The sequence below is a fragment of the Carassius auratus genome, chromosome 5, assembly GCF_003368295.1.
Source record: "Carassius auratus strain Wakin chromosome 5, ASM336829v1, whole genome shotgun sequence".
NCBI lineage: Eukaryota > Metazoa > Chordata > Actinopteri > Cypriniformes > Cyprinidae > Carassius > Carassius auratus.
Window position 1 is genome coordinate 16,293,290 of NC_039247.1, and position 25,728 is coordinate 16,319,017.

General features: G+C 38.2%; 1 protein-coding gene across 15 annotated transcripts in view; it reads right to left on the bottom strand.

Moving 5' to 3' along the window:
* ncor1 (nuclear receptor corepressor 1) overlaps positions 1-25,728 on the bottom strand; it is an 81,775-nt gene that overhangs the window by 45,605 nt on the left and 10,442 nt on the right. For 10 of the 15 annotated variants that reach the window (XM_026250671.1, XM_026250712.1, XM_026250678.1 and 7 more), the window contains 12 exons: positions 23,696-23,787; positions 21,851-22,052; positions 21,562-21,741; positions 19,707-19,820; positions 18,803-18,859; positions 18,667-18,719; positions 15,371-15,437; positions 12,241-12,413; positions 10,937-11,027; positions 8,867-9,045; positions 8,722-8,776; positions 8,406-8,507 (listed from right to left, as the gene is read on the bottom strand). In XM_026250671.1, coding sequence (XP_026106456.1) covers positions 8,406-8,507; positions 8,722-8,776; positions 8,867-9,045; positions 10,937-11,027; positions 12,241-12,413; positions 15,371-15,437; positions 18,667-18,719; positions 18,803-18,859; positions 19,707-19,820; positions 21,562-21,741; positions 21,851-22,052; positions 23,696-23,787 — 1,365 coding nt within the window. Of the gene's footprint in view, positions 1-3,524; positions 4,552-8,405; positions 8,508-8,721; positions 8,777-8,866; positions 9,046-10,936; positions 11,028-12,240; positions 12,414-15,370; positions 15,438-18,666; positions 18,720-18,802; positions 18,860-19,706; positions 19,821-21,561; positions 21,742-21,850; positions 22,053-23,695; positions 23,788-25,728 lie in introns of those variants that run through there. The other 5 variants (XM_026250698.1, XM_026250690.1, XM_026250725.1 and 2 more) reach the window with 3 other exon arrangements.

Here is a 25,728-nt window from a genome sequence, read left to right on the forward strand (position 1 = left end):
CGGTTTCCAATGTTCATGAACATGCATGAACGTACCACAGATCTGAATTTCCAGATTTGGGCTCTTTGTATCTGTAGTCACACATTCGATACAATAAATGCAGGACAATCACATGCAACACCGTAAGATTTCTTTCCATTTCAGAATTCAGGAATTAAAAACATGCTCATTATAGAAGAGATGTATTCAAGTCACTTCATGCATGAATTGCATTTTTCATATAAAAATTAATTTGACAAAGAAAAGTGTGATGTGACCCATATTTACTCAACAGGTGCAAACAACATTATACAGTATCAATAAAGTTGATTCTGTACTGTAGAACTTGTAGAGTCAGTGCAGAATCAGAGATTTCAGGCTTCTTAAGGTTTAGAGAGAGTAAATCTAATTCATCGAGATGTTTCACATCCGTTTAAACTTTTAAAACCATCTTAAACCAGTTTTTTAAGAACTATTAGGAAATTAAGTTTGCAATTTGAGTTTACTTGACAGCCTTCCAAACATGAGATCTTGCTATTAATATTAAGGTTATCAACATGTGCAAAGCACAAATAGAAAAAGAGCTGGGTCAGTTTTTCACTGATTACAAATGTAGGTTTACTAATAAAAACCAATGTAAACAGCATTTTATTCAGGCAGAGAGTAAGACAATTAAGTGAAAATGTAAGTAAATGTAAAAAAAAAAAAAGAAAAGAAAAGGTAAGGTCTCCTTTAGACTAACATTAGTCTAAATGCAGAACTGCAGTTGGTGGAGAGGGTCTTTTTTCCTTCGGTCTGAAGAGGCAGTCAGTGTGCTAATGGCCCAAGGTTTTTTATCATGGTTGCTGGCATGGACCGAGGAACTGGAGCCCCTCCTCCTGCTCGGTCTGTTCCACGAAAGAGAAGCAAAGCACTGGAACAAGCAGGGCTCAGCCAACACAAACAAGCTGCGCAGCTGCCAGATGGGACCAAAAAAAAAACATGTCAGAACCTCTGCCACGGAGACATGGAGAACAAATATGGGGAAAGGAAGGGAAACGGAGATAGTTCAGGTCAAAACAAAAAATAAAAATGACAGAGGAGCTAATACATGAAAGACATACAGCAAGCATGGAGCGGACACAAGATCGATCCTTCATTCTCTAGGTTAAAGGGCAGGAGGAGGATGTGCTTGTTTCACTGCTCACTTACAGCACACTGAAAAACTGACATAATGGATCACAATAAAATCCCATTTCTGCCATTCAGAGCTCAGTTTACATGACTTTACATGTTATCTAAAGGCATTCTTTACAGTCTGTCTGTTTTTTTGACAGCTTATATGGAAATGGTGGATTACTTCATTATAAACCTGACCCTTTCACCAATCTCTGAGCACTTCAGGATTGGAACATGACAATTTAATTGCTTATAACAGATATGCTGGTGTATATAGCATACTTGTCATCATTAACAAACTAAACCCATTCAAAATATGAATAAACACAATAATATATAATATTAAAATAAAACTGCTATAGAGAAGCTTCTGTTCATGTCCTAATTGAGGATTCAAGTCCTGATATAAAAAGGCAAGATTTTACTCATTCATGTGCTGACCATATCAGCATGGAAATGAACAGGTTTACGCCAGATGACGTCGGACCAATGACGTCACTTCCAGGGAGTCATGTTGTACACGCCCCCATCCCTTGACTCCGCCCCCACATCAAAACAGTGCCACAAAGAGAGACGGGAAGAAAAGTGAAGCGCAAAGGAAAAATGGTACCGAAGCTCAAACTAGACTGACACGCAAAATAAAAGAAGCATTGCAAATAAATTAATAGATATGACCAAGGAAAATATGTATTGCAAAATCATTGCTTCTGCACGGTTTCATTTATGTTTTCATTTTTGTTTGCAAAAAGCAAATTTATTTTCCTCAGTACTTTAATTTTCTTTTGCAAAACGTACAATTTTTGCTTATATATATATGCCGTTAAATTGACTCCATACTGATCTCCTAAAGCCATGATACAACATTTTCAAAATCAATTACTTGTGAGTTGACTAGTTCACAAATTGGTTTAAGGAAGAGTGTAATTTGGCATTTTCATAAGACACCTTGTTTTCAAAAACAGCTGGAGTAGAGGATGTGTAGGAACACGCACCATAGTTTTGATCACCGGTTACTAACAACACTTGCACACTTAACACATGTTTTCACAAGCTCCATTAAAAGACAGGATGGACCTTTTCAAGGGAGAGGAAGGGAGAATGACAAATATTCTAATGTCACAATATTCTGAATTTTTTTATCAGAAACTTAAGCTGTACGGCTTTCAGTGAACCTTTGGACATACTTATTCTGCATCTGTTCATTCACTCAACGTGTGACTGTTCTACAAACAATTACAGCAAAATTCTCCATTTGGTTCAGTTGTCAAAACTTCATATGATTAAAAACATTTATTCTTTAATTAATAAGTTAAAAGTTTTTCAATTCCCAACAAAACAAAAGTGACTTGATATATGTGAAGAGTGGAAAAGAAAAGTGAAAAAAGTGTGAAAGTGACGTGACATTCAGCCAAGTATGGTGACCCATACTCAGAATTTGTGCTCTGCATTTAACCCATCCGAAGTGCACACACAGCAGTGAACACACACACACACTGTGAGCACACACCCTGAGCAGTGGGCAGCCATTTATGCTGCGGCGCCCGGGAAGCAGTTGGGGGTTCGATGTCTTGCTCAAGGGCACCCAAGTCATGGTATTGAAGGTGGAGAGAGAACTGTACATGCACTCCCCCCACCCACAATTCCTGCCAGCCCAGGACTCGAACTCACAACCCTTCGATTGGGAGTCCGACTCTCTAACCATTAGGCCACGAGAGGCTGAATATGTTATAAAATCACTTTGAATTAACATGTGCAGTGAAAGATCTAACTCTTAACGTAAATAAATTTCTGTAAAAATATCATGGTTTTCTAAACTAAGTGAAGTAACAGGAAAGTCAATCACAAGCTCCTGTGGAAGCTCAAATAAACATGTCAGGAAAAGGAAGGAGAGGAAACCAGGCCAAGAAAAACCTAGAAATCTAGCAGATAAAAAAAAAAAAAAAAAAAAACATCCGTTCTGATTGTGCTTGATTCATAAAATCCTAAGATTGATCTTTTAAAATATGCTTTTATTTAATTTTCAAGTAGATGCCTGAAAATTTGCTAAAATGTTTTCGCAGCACACCTCCCATCCTGTAGATGTCACCAAGTCAACAGCACATCCAAGCGAATCACCACCACACACATATGTGCACTGATATTGATATCGTGACTAACTGCTAATAATGATTTCAATATATAAAACTACAATCATAACCTTACTATTAACTACAAACAAAACAGACATTAATGCACTTTTAATTATTATAAATAAACACATAAAATCTTAACCAAGGCTTGTGCCTCTAGACAAAAAGAAGAATGGAGTCCTACAATCTCAACGAACAATCACAACAGCCTGCAAAACCACGCAAAAACTACTTCACAAACTCTCATTCATACGGTACCTTCATCTATGTTTATCTGCCAATCATGAATGTCCTTTTCATCCCATTATATATCCCAGAATGCAGTGCCGCCGAAGGCAGAGTTAGTGACAGGAACAGGCTGAGCAGGAGAGCGCGCCTCGGGCTGCCTGACAGCGGTGTTGTGCTGGATCAGATCCTCAGCTGCGGGACCCGGCTAACAGATCAATGGCGCATATTCCAAGAAAGCGTGCCACAGGGTTGTTTGAGCCTGCTAAAGCAGTGGCATCTCCACCTCACGCACACACTAAATATGTGTGCGCACTAGCTAATCTGGGTGCTAGGGTCAACCCAGGTAATCCTTGCAGGGTGGAGGGAAGAGGAGACTGACCGATCTTAACCCAGCCCCGTCAGGATTTTGATTGGCACAGCAAGCTGCTCCACAACTTTCTCACTGGTGTCAGTACAAATGGCGCATACCACTGCACAGCTCAAGAGGGGTGTCTCTCGTACACACACATTCTCCAACCCTCCCTCTTTCTCCGAAAAATCTCTAGAGGGACGGCTGAACACACAGGCTGCCAGTTTAAGAAGGAAAGATAGGAATAAAAGTTTGTTCCTCCCGCTTATGCATATTTTTCTGGCTCGTTCTCTCGCTCGCTTTCTCTATAACATTCTCGGGGGACTCTGGGAACAAAAAAGCTCAAGCAGAAGTTTGTTTGCAACAGTGTTCAGTACTCCATGTGAGCTGAACTCAACTGACAAACACTTTTATGGGTCTCTAATGTGGAGCAGGGTTATACACTCCACCCACACACAGGCAAGCTTGGTTAACAGACCAAACTGCGCACACACACACACACACACAAAGAACGCTTTAAAGATAAGATAAAAACTGAGGCTGCTTGCCCTCTCTTTTTAATCAGTATGTGAAAATAAGAATCAGAACAGGTGGTAGAGGAAACCCAGACTGTGCTGTATATAACCAGGTAGCTAAAGAGACACCAGAAAACACTTATGGCCACATATGCAAACAAAACCAGCTGTGCATACGCCTCTTGCTGCAAGCGCCTGGGGCTACTGGGGGCTGAAGTGTCAGGGAGTGTGTGTGTGTGTGTGTGTGTGACAGATCCTCCTTACTGCAGCTCATCTGCTGATTCAAAGACACATGCTTTCAATGACCTGCAGCCTGAGCTTGTGATCTGCATGGCACCGGTGATTACAGAAGTCCTCTGTTACACACGCTCTTATCCAGCGTTGTCTGCTCGGTTTAGAAAGGCTGAAATATAGTTGTAAATAATGTAGATACCGTACAGCAGCTGGTCTCACACACAGAGGTGACAGAGGGCTAATCAAGTTACACAGGCCATATAGATGCTCATATGTATGATAATATTCAAGATATATCACTTGTATACATCAAGCAGTGTGTTTCTGGCATTTACCAAATGTTAAAAACATTTACTCTTAATCCAGTATAATAAGTCAGAAAAAGACATGGTATTTGGTTAGATTTTTTTCAAAAACATTCTAATGGTAAAAGGATACTAACAGGGTATGCAAGTATGTTAATAATAAATAAAGTTTCTTTAAAAAAAAAAAAACATTAAAACAGACCAGGAGGATTTAATTGGAAGTAAGGAAGAATTTATGGGATATTGTTCATTAAATCGGATGACTAGACTGCAAAACCAAATACCAGTGTCTGTACTATTTCACAGACAATCTTGTGATATCAATGAGCAATGAATTATTTTACTGAGCAATGAAATGATAACGAAGTTTGTTGGTCAAACCAAATGCTGTCATAAATAAACTTTTCAGTCCATAAATCAAAGGGATAGATCACCCAAAAATGTTCTCACTCTGTGATGTTGTTCGAAACCTTTATACTCTTCAGAACACAAGAGATTATATTTTTAAGAATGTTGGTATAAAATAGGGCTGTGCGATATGGTGAAAATATCTAATTGCGATTTTTTTTTTTTACATATGTTGATTGCGATTTGATTTGCGATTTTAAATTTGCAAAGTCAAGCTTCAGCTCAATATTGTCAATAATGTGCAGCACAGTATCATTACCCAGCTGAAAAAAACAAACAAAACAGAAATTCTTAGTTTCCATTAAACCATTACAAAATACCTTTTTGTTTTTAGCATTATTCAAATAGGAATTACTGTTGTTCTATTGGTTGCCATTTGCCAAATTACATCCCACCAATAGAATCCATCAAATAGACAACATTATAGTTTACATTAAAACCAATACAATTCCCATTATAACTCTGAAATCCATTCAATTTTCAGTTGTGGTTTGGGAGTTTTTTTTTTTCAGCAGACAAGATTATAATGGTATTACTACTTTTACAGAATTACCTTAATTACTGAATTTCACTGGAAATATTTGTTTATTTTTTGATAAATAAAGAACTGTTTTCTTTAATCAATTATTAAAGCATTACATATGTTACACTGTATTTGGGATTTTGAGGACAAGTGGAAAATGTGCTGAATGTTTCATTTCATCCAAGTGAAATTAGCAAGCAGTTAGACTGAATTTACATTTGTTTTAAACGCGGAGTCAGGTGCGAGTCGACGCAGGTTGCGCGTGTGCAAGAAAATAAATACTTAACAGTGTCTTTTGGATATATTCTTTCCATTAGTCTGAAAAAACCCTCCTTAAGCATTACATTAAGTCTATAACACTATGCCCATGACAAGCCATGTCAATGTTAGACACAATGGTGGTACTTGGAAAGCATAATATTTCCTGAGGGGGTACTCTCAGAAAACCATCCATGTGAAAAGTTTAAGAACCATTGACCTAGATATGGAGTCAATTTGAGAGGTGGAGAAGAAAACCATGGCCAGCCTGCTTGTGGCCTAGACTGGAGCTATTAACCATGAATTTGCATATTTAACAGGTAAGAGTGTACTCCAACCACCATTTAATTAAATAAATTTTCGAATATTATAGCTACTATTACCGAAAATCAACAGTAGGCTAAATAATAAAACTATCACAAATGCGTGAAAATGTTCGAATGAAAACAACTATGTAAGCATATAGGTCTTTTGAACACTTAGTGAATTTGAAGGCTTCTCACAAGATTTCACAGATATGTTATTGATTCTGTGGGGAATTCTACTGCTTTCTTCACTGTATCTCCCAGAGCTGTCTATATCGGTGTCACGTGCTATGGCTCGAGCAAATAAACGGTCCACGCAACCCAAACTAGTAGCACGGATTCGTTCTGCTTTCGGTTTGTTTATCCAATGTAGCTCTTGTAAATCGGTCCTGATGAGAACGCAATGCCTTTCTTTGAATGAATGTGCATTGCTATGACATCTATGGACGCTTCTTTTGCGAAAATTGGTCCGAAAACTTTTAATTAATTAATAATAAAGTAAATGGGGCAAGTATCAATTTCATGCTTATTTGATATTAATCTGCCACTGTAACAATCAAATAACCTCCTGGTTTGGGAGCCATGGCCTGATTTCACCATCCTTAAACACTTTGTTTGGGTAAGTATACATATGTTAAAGTAAGAAGCTTCAGATACTGTGCTCAAACAGATGTAAAGTTGCCGTTCGAAACGCTCATGTTCTCCTCTTTTCCCTCTGTGGTCCCTGACAGCAGCATGTAGCCTCTCTGCTGTGCCAAACGAATAAAACAGATTCCTGGAAAGCTGTGCAGCACTCCATAAATCAGAGAGAGCAAGTGAGAGAGACTCAAAGCACAGATGCATTTTTGCCTTATAATCTGTGCGTGCACACACACACACACACACACACACACACGGTCAGAGATCTTATAACACATCGTCAACAGCGCACAAAAACAACCTCAAACACCCCTTCTCATAAAAAAAGAAAATGCACAACCTCACATTAAGCATGATTCAAACACACCCCCTCTAAAAAACAACAACAACATTCAAAGCAGGGCTATTTAAAAGCACCCAGGCTTTCTCAGACTGAAATGCAGATGTTGTAACAGTGCATTCTGAACACTAGGGGGGTTCTTGAGTACTAAAACTGTCTCTCAAAACAGTCCTTCTGCTAGTTTGCAATCACAAGAATGAATGCTAATTCAACCATTCCCCACACAACAGCTTGGAATTTTGCATTATTTCTGTCATTTTCTCACCAAAACTACAGGGAGGAAAAAGCAATAGAACTACTCAAAATACTGTCTTGCAGTGAATGACAATAGGTATGTTTGACTTGAAACAGTGCTGCACAGAGAGACCGGTGCATGACATCAAGGTCCTGCAAGAGTGAATAGAAACCTTATGGAGCCGTCTTCTCTCTAATCACTCTCGAGGTACTTTAATGTCATTTACTGATCAGAACATACCTACTGCAATTTGAGCATCACAACTGCAATACTCAACACAAGTTAGTTACAAATTATTGTTTGTAGCTGCTAATACTGACAAACATCTGCATTGTCACATTACTTAGTGCATACCTAATACACTATTGATCAAAAGTTTAAGGTCATAAAAGACTTTTTAAAAAACCTTTGCTTGAAAGAAGTCTCGTGCTCACACTAAGGCTGCATTTATTATATCAAAAATACAGTAAATACTGTAGAAGTGTTTATTTTATTCTTATGATTGCAACGCTGCATTTTCAGTAGCCATTACTTCAGTCTAATTTGGTGCTCAAGAAACAATTCTTATTATTATTATCAATGTTGAATACAGTTGTGCTGCTTTATTCAAAAGATCATACTACCACACTACTCTTACCATTCCTGCAGTAAATATGTACAGTATGCACAAATTTTCTGGATCACGCTATATTTGTCAAAATGTGCAACAGCGCTTACTGTCATATTTATGCTTAGAATGAGAGAAAAGTGCATAAGTGAAGAAAAAAAAATGCTGTTTAAAAAAAAAAAAAAAAAGATACCTGATTCCTTCGCCGCCGATTCCCAAAATTTCGTCGGACAAGAGTTTTATAGTTCTGACTCTTCTTAGTCAAATAATAGTACAGCACACAATCAGACACACACTGCAGAGAGAGAAAATATAAATACAGCTGTATCACTTGGGCTTGAATTTGAGAAGAAAATACCATAACACAATGAAAAAACGCTGTCTGTGGGTGGGGAGGGAGGTGTGATCGGAGTCTGTAAAGCTGTTACAGTGCTTTAGCTCAATCATCCACTAATGAACATCCAGGGATATTCTGGGTGTGACACCAAGTCATAAAACAGAAAACCCACCTTTCTCTCCAAGAATGAAGCGATCAGCCCAAAGTTTTTGGGATGCTGCACAAACCTGTGTCACAGAAGAGACAAAGGTGAGAAAAAAATGAAACACATTCCCACTCGCTCACTTAACATGCCAACATAAGCCACTGTTACTTACTTTTCCTTGAAGACCTCCTTCTCATGTTCGGTCCAGACATTCATGAACTGGCGGGATTTGTAGACCTTTATTGGGTCATCCATCAGACCATTCATGTTGATAAACTTCACTCTCCGCTGTTCGGAATCGTACATCATGGGAGGAATGACGGACAACTGCCTCATCTGTTTCTCATTGTTCTGAGAGAGACAAAAAGGTGTCCAGGATGGTTCTGCGGTGCTTGTTTACATTACTCTAGTCTCAGCCTCTGACAGCCCGCCCACAGACCATTCACTGACTGTCTGATGCATGCTGCACTCAAAACTCACAAGGTCCAATCAGATCACCCGAGTGCAACACCACTTCCGGGTTCTAGGAACAGTTTTTACCAATCCTCCAGGAAACTTGTTCACAGGATTTGCCAAGTAAATCCGCAACAAATCTTTGATAGTTTTACATTTTCATTTCTGCATTTAGCAGAGGCTTTTATGTAAAGTGACTTAAAAAAGGGGAGCAAAAGCAATGTGTCAAATGGCAAACAACATTTGTAATATAGAGTTGCGAGATTAGAAAGCAAGCCAGAAATAGGAAAATGCAGTAATGATAAAGTAAACTAAATATCCCCAATCAGAACTGTATACCCTGTTTTGTTTTCTTGCCTGTAAAATAATTAATACTTATTTCTGGTCTATCATCAATTATAAGCACAACTCTACATACATTAATACAAATTTTAGTTTGAATATGTGTTTTTTTTCTTTCAGGTAAGCCCTCCCTTAATCAATACATACAACAAAATAAACTGTGGTTGGTCTCTCTCCCCTCATTCCCTCTGTCCTGTCTAAGTGGGTGGTTCTTAAAGGGGTCATGAACTCGATAAGTTGATGTACTACAAAAACATACTGTAAGTTTCAATCTCAAAACTTTCTCACTAGTATAAAAACAGCTTTTATTGAAAACAAGCTCAGAAAATGACTCGTTTTAGAATGTGCCACTTTATGATGCAATAGTTTGGCTGAGAACCGACTCCGCAGCAGAAGACCAACGCCTGCTTTTTACATTACTCTTTAGCCACGCCTACTGACACACGCTTGTTGTAGTAGAAGAGAAAATACTACAGAGATGTAAACACAGGATTACTTCAACAGAACCATAAAGATGACATTACAATTTTACAGGACACTGTGAATTGTAAGTTGTGAAAAATAGTCTTTGAACTGCCATTCTTGTGGTCCTAACATATCTAGATCAGACGTGAGTGCTATTGCATCATGTTGCAACTCAATTTCTCTTTCAGGTCAAAACTATGTCAGAAATAGAGACACTAGTTAACTGTCTGCGATTTGTTTGTCAATCCGTGCCGCATCCGGCATAGACAAAATCATCGATTAAAATGGGCTCTGTTGTCTATAGTTGCATTGTGCCGCTCGAATTCAGTATAAATTCAAGATAAAATTAGCAAAGAGCTCCATATCAGATCAATAAAAATAAAAAAACGCTGTTTGTTTGCTTTATTATGGATTTATTTTAAACAAAACAATACGATTTTTCAGAGAGACTGAAAGTAAATAATGATGACCCTATCGACGCATGTTGTTTTCGAAGTACATCAGCAGCGTCAATCTGCTATATTAATAAGTGAAACTGTTAGCCAATCATAGCAGTGGCCGTTTACTTGAGTCTTGAATGAGTTCCACCTATAAAGAGTCTGTTCTGAAGAGAGTCTAAAAAACAGGGTAGAAAATGGTCTATTACTCCTACATTATTAGGTTTTTATTTTATGTAAAATCACATTAACATTATAAGTGAACCTCAGAGAACATTATAAAATAAAAAATTGGAGTTCATGACCCCTTTAAGTGGGTGGCTGCAAAGAGTGCCAGATTTAATGTTGCATAATCTGTTGATGTGATAACATGACTGCAATTGCTCACAGGAAATAATAAAGTTTGATGTATGGGGGAAGCCCAGGGTGTGTGTTTAACTGCTACCCTCCTGAAGCTCTAAAACTCTGGCTAATACATTTTCTGTACTTGGGGTAAAGGTTTTTCTGAATGGGTCAGATTTCAGATATATTAACCAGTGATTTACCTCCTGCTCTGAGAGGCCGTCAATGATTTCGGATATCTCGTGTTCACTTCTTGCGATGGTGGCAGACAGGCCTGTCCCCCTCTGGCCCACCCTAAAGACAGGAAGGATGAAGCACGGTTAAGAAAGAGTTTCTCTGTCCATGGCTTTGTTGTCTACGTACCATGTAACAGCGCTTTCCCAAGCAAGCTACCAGACCAGAGTCCCACCCCGTTTCTTCTCCCACCAAAAAGCCTTTGAAGCAGTAGTTACAGCTATTGGCAAGATTCCTCTGGGTCTATTCATGAGCTCTGAAGCTCTGAAGTTATATGCTTTAAAGACTCTTCCAGCAACAATAGCTAAATGCTCTGGCTTGTCTAAAAAATTAAGACAGAGAAAAAAAACGCTCACTGAAGTTGGATGGTTTTATCTGAATGAACAGAACTACAGATCTGAGTTCTGCATCCTTTAGGAGCGGAACAAGAAAAACTAATTTAGGGAAAAGCACAAATTGGCAGAACTAACAAGAAGGTCTGCGATGGTCATGCAGAGGCTTGAATAAAACTATTTTTCAAAACTGGATCAGTTTTTTTAAACAATGGCAATAATCAAATGATTTATGACATTGACTTCTGCTAATGGCTTTCAAAAGTGTTTCTTTTTTCTTTTTGAAGAATACCAGTCAATTATGTCTTAAGTAGGGATATGCCGGTATAACATTTTCATGTTGTGATTAATTGCTAATGCTTTTATCACTGTATTGAAATTTTGTTTAAAAGAAGTGGTCATAATATATCGCCCGATAAGAGTCTCACGTTAACGCAGCACGTTAAGGCCGATAACAGCCCACCACTAATTCAGTTCTTTAATTTTCATCTTTACGTAATTTTAGGTAAAGAAGTCAAAAGACAGAAAGCAATACTGGCAAAGCCTTGTGCAAAAATATACTGGGATATCTATAAACTGGCTGCTTGATGAGATTTTGTTATATCAGCAAAAACAACAGCGTCTGTGTTTCTGGTGAATCAAGGTCAGAGGTTTGTGAATGTTCTTCTGTTCTGCTTTAGTGGTGTTCCAGAAAGAGTTCCCTGTGATTCAGGGAAGCCCTGCAACCTCTGTAGCAGGAACTATCACATATTAACCTTTGACCCTAGCACCCAAGGCATTCTCAATGTTGATTGGCCAACTGCTAAGTCAGGACAGAACACAGCGCCTCAAGTGTTTACACAAGATGTTACATCACAACGGTGTCAGGGAAAAGCAATACTTTTAAAAGTGTGTGTATGACGTTCACTGGGTCATCATGGACACCGGGGGGCCTGACTGACCTCTGGAAGCGTTCCTGTTGCTCACGCTGTTTGCGGATCTCAGGAAACTGCCTCTCGTAGTATTCACGGGTGCGGCTCTCCTTGGCTTTACGGCGTGGGTTGTTCTCCATTCTCTCAACCTTTTTCTCCCATTCCGTCATCAGCTCATCATACCGCTGGCAAATTTTCTGTTCCTGAGGAATCAACGGAAAACATTTAAGCAAAATATTAAAAAAAATTGCCATTTGACACTGATTCGGAGGAAAGATCCAAATAAGCTAACAAAAAAGATAGGGTAAATGTACATTAAGCTTACATACCCATTAAGCATACTTCCATTTTTGAAATAAGATTATAAAAAGACAATTTTTTTTTATTATCCTACTCAGGGCTCCAGACTTCCATTTGAGAGCAGTGGCTCCAGTGCCACTATGTTCTACAGATGGTGGCGCCAGGAGCAGATTTGGTAGTGCTGGGGTGGTGTGTAGGGGTATTCAAAATAAAGATCACTTAATCATAAAATTACTATTGTTTTTGCATTAATAAGTGCAGTTACTAATATTATTTCATGTTCATGTCGTGTTTATTTTTCTTTTGTTTATTGTTTATACAGATTTGACAGTAAAGCACTAAGCTTGAGTTAAGATGCATATAAAATTACTTATATTAACAGTAACAGGTGCAAAATCTCCTTTTATATTCAGAAAATGTATATATTCCACTTATTAAATGTACCATTATTTTTCTAGCACTTCAGTGATTATGTGTGATTTAGTAGCAAATTGAAGAAAAGTTTGTGATTTTTCTTACTTCATACACAAACTAAAATTCTGACAAAATCTGATGTCTTGATGATTTGATATTTTATAGTAGCGATTTTATAATTTCAAAATATAGAGGAAAAAGTAGAAATGAATTACTACTAAGCCAATAAGTGCTCCACTGCTGCTGTCTACTGGTTATAATTGCGATTTTATGTATTTTTAAAAAAAATTACATAAGTGTTTGTTTACCACAAAGTATATTTTGTTCATCTCATTAAAAATACATTCAAACTGGATCATCTTAGAGCTTTAAAGTGCTGGAAATAGTTGTGTGAAATGCTTGTCATTAAAAAGTGCTTGAATTTCTGTCTCAAAAGTTTGTACAAACTCTAAAATGAATGACAATGCATTCGACTATTTCTACAATAACACCATGGTTACAGTTAGTGCAACTGCTTCTGGTTTGCTGACTGACGTATGTCAGCAATGTTTGTAAAAGAGATTTCTGTGAATTTGAATGATTCTCACTAGATCTCTCAGTAACCTTATTGTGGGGGCGTATTCAAACGCTTCTCACTGGATCTCACAGCACTGTTGCATCTGTGCAGTAACAGTGTCGCAAAATCAACTTTGTCTCCTGAGTAAAGCTGTTCTGAGCTCGGACAAGTTTGTTTGTGTCATGGTTAGAGCTGAAAAATGGTCCGCGCTGCACAGCTGAAATGTAGTGTGGTTTAGTTTTGCATTCCTTTCGTTTGCTGTTTGATGTTTCTCAAATGCAACAGAAATGGCAGATCTTATGAGTTGGGCAACACTGTGTCTATTTGCCTAATCTTCCCGGTACTTTACACCGTGGTGGAAACGCAGAAAGCAACAGGTCTGGGGGGAAAATGTTCCTGGGGAAAAAGTTCCTGATACAAATGTTCCGGGTAATTTCTGTGGAAACGCGGCATTAATGTAGATTTTGGTGATCTTAAAGGGGGGGTGAAATGCTATTTCATGCATACTGAGTTTTTTACACTGTTAAAGAGTTGGATTCCCATGCTAAACATGGACAAAGTTTCAAAAATTAAGTTGTACGTTTGAAGGAGTATTTCTGTTCCCAAAATACTCCTTCCGGTTTGTCACAAGTTTCGGAAAGTTTTTTTCGAGTATAGCTCTGTGTGACGTTAGATGGAGCGGAATTTCCTTATATGGGTCCTAGGGCACGTCTGCCGGAAGAGCGCGCGCTCCTGTATAGCGAGGCTGAGCACAGACATTTCACTGATCAGAGCGATTCACTGATCAGAGCGAGAGCGTCGCGAAAAGTCACAAAAGAAGTGTGTTTTTGGTTGCCAGGGCAAGACAACCCTGCACAGATTACCAAAAAAAAAAACAGCATTAAGGGACCAGTGGACGGAGTTTATTTTTAGAGAGCATCAACGGAGTTGTGCAAGTGTTTTTGTTTGTTCCCTGCATTTCGAATATGCTTGTTTTACAAACATGGCCCAGTACGATGACCAATTTGCGTATCGTTTATTTCTTAAGGATGATGCAATCCCAACGAAAAAGGGTCACGATCGTGTGTTGGAACCGCAGGCGGTGAGTAAAACTGCTTCAAATATCTCTGCCTCCTTGTTAGTGCGTCCGCCTCCCATGCCAGAGACCCGGGTTCGAGCCCCGCTCGGAGTGAGTCGTTGCTGCTGCTGCTCTCGTTCAGTTTCAGCCTCGGGGTCTGATTCTGGATCATAAATATACGACTGAATCTGACTGTTAGCCATGGTTTATTTTGGATGATGGTTTTTCCCTCACGGTAAAGTCACAGCTTCCACATGCTCTCAACGCAAAAGCCTACTGGCACTCGTGATTCTTTAGCTCCGCCCACACGTCACGCCTCCAGCCGGTCGTGTTTTTCCGGGAAAAATCGCTACAGACTATCTTTCTCTTATGAATATAATAAAACTAAAGACTTTTTTGAGTTATGAAGGATGCAGTACTACTCTATAGGTACTCAAGATTAACAGGATATTGAGTGAAAACGAGCATTTCACCCCCCTTTTAAATGCAAATAATAAGAGCATGTTCAATAAATCATAGAGATTAACATGGAACTCCTTATGCAAATGAAATGACCCTGATCATGGTTCCCACCACATATGATTAGTATTTGTTACTTATTTGTCTTGATCAATTAATCCTAAAGTAACATCTCCATCTAGCCTTACAAATATTTGCCCCGCACATCCATTTATTAACTCCTCAACCTGTAAGTTCATTCATCATTCTTGATTCTTCCACAAATATTCTAATTTCTCTATAACTTCAGTCACCACACCTGATGGAGGAGCACTTACTCAACATGTACTCAAACATATTCATTCACTCACACCGCACAAGTGAGAGACACTTACCCTCTGTTTGCGTGCGTGGTTCCTCCTCTTGAAAAACAGAATCAGCTTCTTCCTCATCATCTGATTCCTGCAGCAATAAAAAATAGTGTTTACACATTCCCTCTCCTAAAAGGAGCAGAAACTGCACACTGAACAAGATCTCTCTGCTGATATACAACCTGCCCACAGACAAGCATGGTGAATTATGGCCTCTCTTTGTGAGTGCTGCCAACTCTATCAGAAGAGCTGAATCTCTTTTTAGTCTCTACTTTGAAAAAAGCATCAAGATACAATTCTTCCAGGAGCTCCTGCCTTACAACTGTTTCTACACATCTACACAGAGATGAAATCTTTTTCTACTCTCCGACACTATAGGGACTTTTACTTTTGCATCTCTCTGTGTAATTCCTGCAGCACTTTTCCTGTTACTGTCTCCCAAGCTTGACTGGCTTTTATTGCTTTGGATAAAAGCACCTGATAAATGAATGAATATTAAATGACTTTTACTCCAGGCTTGATATTCATATTATAACATTCAAAGTAATGCCATTAACATCTTTATTCCTTCATGCATTTGTTGGATCACTGAAGGAAGCATAACAGTTTATTTCAGTCCTTTTTTTTTTTTTTTCTTTTTTTTTTATTAATTAGCCATTACTTCAATTTTTTCCAAACATCTTTTCTTGAAAAGCTGTATGAATGAATGTGCCGAAAACGTCATCGTCATCAGCTTTTCTTCTTTACAGCACAATAACAAAAATATTGATGCTTATTCTTCATTATCATTATTATAAAAATATGTAGATAAGTTATCAGTCTAACAGGGATTGTCATGGGGTGCGTGGTCCGGGAGCGCTGACTGATCTATCCATCCAATTTACTTTACTCCAAATATATGAACTTACCTTTTTTTAAATACTTTAAATATTGGACATAAACGAACACGTTAAATATAGTGTTAAACACAGCAGTTTGACTTTTACTACCTACAGACTTTCCATCAGTGATAACCACACACAGAAGTATCAGTCAGACACTTGCCTCTGTCTGTCTGCTGCTGTGAAATCAGGAGAGACCATTTTTGTACCTACATCATGCAAGGCTTGCATAACTACTCATTTCCTAATCAACAAGTGGATTAGTTAAGCGAGTCATTGTTTGCCTCTTGTAAATGACTCAGCACACACCATGCCACATCACCTGCCTGTTGGCTACTGTTGGTATCTGATATAGCCAAGATGATGTAGTTGAGAAATAAAAGCTTACATATATGCAACATATGCTGCTTTCTGATAAAAAAAAAAGTCATGTCCCGTTTACTTTTCACTTATAGTTTGCATCAACCTTTAAAATAATTCTACCTTGTTTTCAAAACCCCAAGGCAACAGAGACCATCTTCAGAGTCTCCACTGTGTTTAACTTGTGTAATGCTTTGCAAAGGGCAGTTTCACCTCCAGGTTCATACTCTGTCTGTGATGCGCCTTTTTTACGAGTCCATGTTAACGGATCAGAGTGTTCACACTGCACGCGGTAAAAGACTAGAAATAAAAACGTGCAAAAATAATTCATATCTAGCACATGTGCATAGAGAGAGTTGTGAGTGCACAGGACGCAGTTTAAGTGAGAGGAGACACGTTTTAAGTGTTTGCACTCTCCGGACGATAGCAGCGTGTATCTGAGCAAGCACGTCTGGTTTTGTGACAGAGAAAAAGGAAATCTGCATGCGAACAGAGATTCGCGCTCGTGCATTATTTTGATGTGCTTTCGCGTTACAATAACGCACTCTCACTGCTATTTTTGAACTGCTTACACAGACTATACGCACTGCAGATGGAGTAGGCCTATGTGTGAAACTGTATAACACATCCATTTTAACACCTGAGGCACCGCTACAATTAATGAGCTCTATGAACAATGCATTGCAAAAAAACAAACAAAAAAAAACCTGGACACAGGTTTTACATTTTTTTTTTTTTTTTGGCCGTAAGTCTATACATTTTGTTACACCTTTACTATAGTGATTATTTTGACTTATGTCTGTTCTAGAGACGTTACAACTTTTTGAAGATAAAAAATTCAAAGAAATCGCGAGTGTTTTTTTATTTATTTATTTATTTGTCCATATCGCACAGCCCTAGTTCATTTAATAAATACAGTTAACAATCTAGCTTCTGAGTACTAAGTTATTAACCCAACAATAGCGGGGTCAGTTATTTATTTATTTTTTTGCAGTGAGCCGCGCAAACATATGTGTTTGGTTGTGTGGGCCATGAGTTGAAAAAGGTTGGGAACCACTGGAATATAGATAATGTACATATAAGGAACAGCTGGAGGACCAATTTGCAACTTATTAGGTCAATTGGCAACATGATTGGGTATAAAAAGAGCCTCTCAGAGTGGCAGTGTCTCTCAGAAGTCAAGATGGGCAGAGGATCACCAATTCCCCCAGTGCTGCGGCAAAAATAGTGGAGCAATATAAGAAAGGAGATTCTCAGGGAAAAATTGCAAAGAGTTTGAAGTTTTCATCATCTACAGTGCATAATATCATCCATAGATTTAGAGAATCTGGAACAATCTCTGTGCGTAATGGTCAAGGCCGGAAAACCATACTGGATGCCCATGATCTACGGACCCTTAGATGAAACTGCATCACATACAGGAATGCTACTGTAATGGAAATCACAACATGGGCTCAGGAATACTTCTAGAAAACATTGTTGGTGAACACAATCCACCGTGCCATTCACCGTTTCCGGCTAAAACTCTACAGGTCAAAGAAGAAGCCATATCTTAACATGATCGAGAAGCGCAGGCGTTTTCTCTGGGCCAAGGCTTATTTAAAATGGACTGTGGCAAAGTGGAAAACTGTTCTGAGGTCAGACGAATCAAAATTTGAAGTTATTTTTGGAAAACTGGGACCCCATGTCATCCGGACTAAAGAGGACAAGGACAACCAAACATATGCTCCCACCCAAACTTGTGCAGTGTGTGGCTACTACTGATAACATTATTTAATTGACATTTCTAAATAAATTGATAGTATAATTAAATTAGTAATGTAATGTAAATAGTACTGTTTTCAGAGATTAAATGACAGAAAAAGATTACTTTAACAGAAAAAAACACTTCTAATATTGGCCATTAACCAATAAAAAACAACACAAGGAAGTCAAGTGATCAACATCTAGTCAACACGGACCAACTTCTGAACTAATCCTCTAGTCTGTGCAGTTCATTTCCCACACTTCTGACATCTGTCATATTAAAGAAACTATTAGAATTATTTACAGTCAAGTGTACACAGAGTGGACACTCACGTCTTAATGTTGTCATGGTAGATTTTAGTATCAGAGGGCTGGTTGTACAGAGGCTGTGGAGAAACAGAGGAAATAGCTGCAGATTATCTAGATGAACAAACTCACGCATCAGAAAACTATTTCAAACAATACTCACCAGCTCCACTTTAGGCCCCAACCCTTCCAGTATCTTATGGGCTTCTTCTGCCTTTTTCTGTGACACAACGGACAGAGAAAGTTGGTTAAAAGAAAAAAAAGTTAGTCTGGTTAGATAGTCTGCCTGCTGACACACAACACCAAGCGAACAAACTGCGCTCTGATTTGATGACTTTTAGCCAACAAACAATTTCTCCTCCAGGGTGAAAGGGAGTAAAAATAAACATGCCCACCCCCCCCCCCCCCAAAAAAAAATCTCAATTTCCTGAGTTGCAGTGTTCTGCTTGGGAAATGCCTCCATTACACAATCCCACAATTTACACTCAATCTACAATCTGTGTTTGTAACAGTTGCAAGCATCTACCAAGTATATGTATTGTCCGTGTATGCAACTGCTTTTTGATGGAAACAGGAAGTTCAGTGATGCTCCCAGATCAGATGGGTGCTATAGATTTGCTTCATTTTCTCCATCTGTACTACTTTCTCTCTCACACACTTTATTTACAAATCTCATCTGTTACTGTGCCCAGTTAACTTTTCTTCCAAAACAAGCAAACAAAAACTACATTTAAGTGTCCAGATTACATAACAGACACCGAGAGATACACAATTAAACATTTTAAAGTGAGCAAACAATAAAAAGGAGCTAAACTCTGCAGGACCAGTTTGGAGACATCACACACTGTAAACAAAATGTCAGAAATCAAAATTCTCCTAACCAAGTTCATTTAGTCATTGATTATCTTCTCCCAGAGGTGTTCAAAGACTCTCAGGAAAGCATTTGTTCACTGTGAATAGTCTAAGCACACTTTAACTTCAATTAGACAATCTGTAAAGAGCACTAGCAGAAATCTGCTAGGTTTCTGTGTGTGAGAGAAAAACACAACGTATCAATGTGTTCATACCCGGTTCTCATCATAAATGATCTGGACGATGCTGCGATGTTTGTGTTCCACAGGGGGTGGCGTCACTGGCTTTTCTGGCTCTACAGGCTTTGCTGCCTCCTCCTCCAGTTGTTGCTAAAAGATAACAAAAATGACAATACACCATAAACCTGGAAGCCTAAAACAAGCATATAAACAAACAATACTACTACTTATAATAATAGTGAACCTTTTCTGACCATGAAATTATGAAGGTTTCATCCATTATGATTGTTTACAAGTTAACTCACAAAACTTTTTGCTTAGGAAAAATAACAGCATCTCTTTTTTAGCACACAAATTATTCTTGTCTTAAGCTGAATTGGTGTGGGATATGGCAAAGTTAAATGTCTAATGCAGAGTACACACCAAAAGATAAATCGCGTTTTAGAGATAAAGATATGTCCCGAATATCTTGATGGCTCTACAGATTATCTTATCAGATTTTCCCTTGGTGTGAGGAGTGTTAAGAGTGTCCGAACCTGATCGGGCGAACGCTGGAGCCTCCCCGATCACGAATCTTAAATATTCAACATGTTTAATATTTACGATCAGAAATCCTGATGTGTGGGGGGAACCCCGAGGACAAACGCACGGATGCTCTAGAGATTATCACGTGAAACAGAACAATATCCAATCGGAAAGTGAGATGATGGAAGAGGGAAGCAGTCATGACAGCACAGAGTGAAATTGATGTGGACAGCAGAGATGGAGGATCAGCTTGTTGATTTGTGGCAACAGCACGAATGTTTATACAACGTGTCGTGTAAAAAAATCATTCCAAACACTATCATTGCAATTTCTTCCTGCATATCATCGGTCATGCTTATTCTGAAGTCTCGCGAGATTTTGTGAGACTTCCTGTGTTCACAGTCGAGACACTGGTTGAAATTCTGCACGTGTGTGGTGTGTTGTCTTTGTCACATTATTGCACACCACACACTATAGAAGCAAAACGGTTAAATCTAGGATTTGTTATTCTCATGTTTGTGGTGTATCACATTTTGAAAATCTTATAAGATGTAAAAAATCTTTTGGTGTGTGCCCAGCATAAACACGAGCAATAATTATTGCCTCAGCAAGCACCACCAATCACAGGGATGAATGACTACCACAGACACAATAAAACTTTCTCACAGATATCAAAGTGATGTGCAGAGTTGTAATATTAGATTCATATAAATTCTCAACAAATGTGCCCTGTGCCTTTCCTTCTGAAACTGCAGTGAATAATTAAAGTGCTCCTGAGAAAGGAAAACCTGGTAGAAGAAAAAACCTCTAGGCAGACTTAGGCTTTGATTTGCAGTCTTAATAAAGACAGCGGTATACACTGCAAGTCAGATAACAGTTTTGTTGTTCTTTTATCACATTTTCACCATTGGGACAGAACAGAATGCAATGTACCTTCAACCTGCATGCGAGTATCTCTACAATCAGATATTGAAAAAAAAAACAGAGTGAGGAATGAATCTGTACACTTGCAAGCCTGAAAGATTGGTCATCTCCTTTAAAGAGCTAGAATAATTGACAAAGAAATGAGTTATGACAAGTCATAACACAGGGGCAACATTTCCCACAAGGCTAACTGATAAATACTGAACAAAAGCCCTGTCTGCTGCTAGCGGTCCCGTGACATGGGACTGAACCCTGGTATGTGCCGGGAGAGAGGGAGAAGGTACGTTTTGGTTTGGTTTTAAACAAACAAATCTTGTCATCAACGGTGATGAGCTCTTTATTTACAAAATGAACAACATCTTAGGGTTTAAAACAAGTAGTTCTTGAGCCGCAGCAGTGTTTAAGTCTCTCTCTCGTGCATTGGTTTAGTCCGGCTACACACCTGTTTCTTTTTCAGTTTGAAAATCTGTTGCTCGACCTTGGCAATCTCACGGTCAACGCGGTCCATGCTCTGAATCAACTCCTCCTTGGAGAGTTTGGAGGGTGATGGGTCTGCATCCTCACCCACCTGTGGAACTCCTCCTGGGGATGAGGCATCCACCTTCACACTATACTGGGCTTCCTGTCCCAGAAAACAAGAGAAAAAGAAGGGAGAGGACAAGAATAAGAACAAGCCTGTTTTATGGAATGGGGAAATGTTCAAATCCCAGACACACGCACACACTTATCACCTTCTTGACCTCTCCGGTGATCCTAAAGCTGTCCTGTATGGTCTGTGGATGGGGCAGGACGATGCCGGTGGGCTGAGCCCTTGGAAAGTGCGCTTCAGATACATTCTCGATGCGGAGACGCTTGGCCTCGAGAGTTTCCAGCTCCTGCTGAGCTTGGACGGCATGAAACTGTTGCTCATAACCATGTCTGCGCTCCGGCGGCCTGCAGGAGACGAAAGAGATACTTCAAATGATTATGTTTCAAAAACCTCAGCACCAAACAATAATACTGAAAACAACACAAGAGTTCAATTTTTAACTAAATTAATTTCAAATACAATTAATTGATCTAAAAACAATTATTTGAGAATTGCAACATTATGCAGGTTATATTCCAATCACAGATTGTCAACCAAGAACTGCATTTGTCTGGGATTTGGGATTAGGAGAATATCGAACAAACAAAAGTGTCAATCACAGACAGAAGAAACTCAAGAAATTAATATTGCATATAATATTTTTATTAATACTCCACTTTAAACTAAAATTTTTAAACCTTTAAAATGTTACATTCATGTCATTCTACCCCGTACAATGGTTATTATAAGCTATAAAAGGAAATCATACATAAATTTGTCAATGTGAATAACTGACAGACATAATGATATGATAGAATTTTATAACTCCGTGGATATCCAATCTAAAATAGTTATTGCAGGTAAAGAAGTGGAGAAGGTCAACTCATACAAGTACTTGGGTACAGTTATTGATGATAAACTAAGCTGGGTGGAAAACACAAAACTTGGATCAAAGGCACAAAACGGTTATATTTACTGAGGAAGCTGAAGTCCTTTGATGTGGATGAATCGATTTTGATAATACTTTATAGATTGAAATGGTCTTGACTTCTGCTATGATCTGTTTTATGGACTAAATGTAAAAAATAAAACTCCCAGATGCAGAAAATTGTTAATCTGGGGTCAAAAATTACAGGTTTGGCAGAGTTGGGGGGTATCTGCTTTGTGTGAGAAAAATATACTCAGGAAGTGCTTGACTATCTTAGATGATACAGCTTACATTTTGTACTTGGACGATATAGAGTGCCATAATCAAATCAAATCAATCAAATTTGCAGTCTTGATGGTAAACAATTATTTGAAACAGAAATAAAGGTGTACTTTGAATTTTAACATTTTAGTATATGACAAATGGTGCAAATTTGCTGTATGAAGTATCCTGTGAAGGGACGAATAAAGATTTACTACAACTATATAAATGGTTACAAATATATTAAATATTATCTTGCAATCATTTATTAGATTATGTAATTATTTAATGGCCAAATCGCGATAATGTTGTCAGATCTATCATTATAGATTATCTTTAACCCCTTGCACAATACAAACTTAAATTTTTATAATTCATGAATGAAAATATGTTATAACATGATATTGATGTACCATTTACATGGTAATGCAATGTCTGATTTAAAAATGTGTTTTAAAAGGATGAATTTTGAGATTTTCAGTTTTCAGTTGATAAATAACTTCTGATGATTTCTAAAATGTGATAGAGAAAAAGGCAACAAATAAGTCTTTTTTTTAAAACAAAGGTCAAAAATCCAGTTATAATTTAGATTTTTTGATGGTGCACTCTTGTCATAAATTAATAGATTACTTTTCCTACATAATTTTTAACAAAAAATATTGGTAAAATATACATTTGGGAGTCTTAGACCTTTCCAACGATATATAGTTTGTCAAGATTAAATTAGATTGTAATATAGTGAAGTAAATGAGGGCATCCCACAGAATAAAATTAGGAGCATAGCATTATGTCTGAAGAGGGTGGGGACAGTTGTGTCACCTCTCGGTCCCAGGATGGAATTCAGATAGTAGTGAAGGCCTGCGGCGCTGCTGGTCTTGAAGGGGGGAACGGTAGTCAGGTACCGGAAACTCCTAAACAAACACAGACACACACATCAGATAGGAAACACTGGGCAAAACAAAAACATGAGGACCCCAAGGATTGTGCAAAAGCCACTTGTTTTGCTTTAATTCACCCGAATTAAAGGGGTTTTAGATGTAATTATTATGATCGTTTGATAAAAATACATTTGAGATGATTTTACTTTGTTGACTGATTCCCATCCCATCACAGAGGCCACTGCACACACCTCTTTAAATGGTTTTGTGGTGCTCGTTATTGTATTTTAAAACACCACTGCAGTGTTTTCAATGGACATTATGTAATTTAATGGTTTAAAACACACTACTGCTCACATCAAACAATTTTATGGGAGTATTATGGCCAGTACTTTTGGGTGTTTTTAAAAATCTGACATTTACAAGTGCATTAGATCGTGACAGCGCGTGAATGCAGATGAGGACGAGTGAGTGCGTTTGGATGTATTTGGAGGTTATTGCTCACATCTCATTTGGCACAAATCCAAACGTTTCTATATTCGCACTCACTGTAATTGAATGTTAAACTATACGCTTGTTAAGTCTGACGTCACGTAGCAGCACTTCCGTGTCCAAATCAGTTACCACGAGAAAACAACAAAAGGTGCTAATATAAACTCAATGTTTATAGAATTCTAGCGAAAAAGTTATAATCTTAACCTTTAACTCCATACCGAAGTCCCAGATAGCCAGACAATGAAAGTATAAATATAAAAAATATATATATAAATTATTTGTGTTTGGGACGCTGTGAGCACGGAGACTGTAGTGTATATCGTAAGTTTGAAAGTGTTTAGCTTAAATTATCAATATGAATAAACAGTGCTCATAAACGGCTGCTGAGGTCGTATCCTCAAGTGAAGCGAGTTGAGGCCTGGACCCGGAAACAGCGCTTCTTACGTCATCACTTAAAGGTGCTGTAGGGAACTTTTGTCAAAAAAATATTTTTTACATATTTGTTAAACCTGTCATTATGTCCTGACAGTAGAATATGAGACAGATAATCTGTGAAAAAAATCAAGCTCCTCTGGCTCCTCCCAGTGGTCCTATTGCCATTTGCAGAAATACATCGCTCCTGGTAAAAAACAACCAATCAGAGCTGCGGTCCGTAACTTTGTTTGTGTTCAAAATGTATAAAAAGCGAGTACACCATGAATCCATTTTCCAAACCGTGTTTTTAGCTTGTCCTGAATCACTAGGGTGCACCTATAATAAGTGTTTATATTGGGACTATTTTAGATTGCTTCGGGGGCACCGCGGCGGAGTAACCCAGTACCTTTGTGATTCTTCATAGACATAAACAGAGAGAAGTAGTTCCGGCTACAATGTTCTTCCGCAAGACGCAAGCATTTCTGTTTATTAACCGCTAGACCGTCAAAAGTTCCCTACCGCAGCTTTAACAACCGAATTATTTATAAGGTAAACTAGGCTTGTACTCTACACGCATTTGCATATAGACAGAAAAGGTAATTTTCTTCACACGAGCAAAAACAATCAACAACGGACGGTATAACTCAGTCTATTTAAACTGACCAGTGTAAACTTTTCTATGTTTGGCTGACTGTACTTTATTTTGATAATGAACAGACTGTGATGTAAGTTTATACTATTAGAATGGGGGGGGGTGATAACCCTCAATTCATCGTCTTTATTAGAAAACCACAGACACCACAAGAGCAGGACAGAGACGAACCAAAGCTACAATGTGTGAGTCAGTTCTTGTTGCCGGTTTACTCTAAAACTAAAGTTCAGTTTTAATGAACCAAATTACATCCTTTGAAAACATCAAGAATTATTTAATATATTATTCCTTTGATTGCAAAGCTACATTTTCAGCATTCATTACTCCAGTCTTCAGTTTCATATTATTCTAACAAGCTGATTTGATGCTCAAAAATAAATTTAATTATATACTTTTTCTCATTATCAGTATCA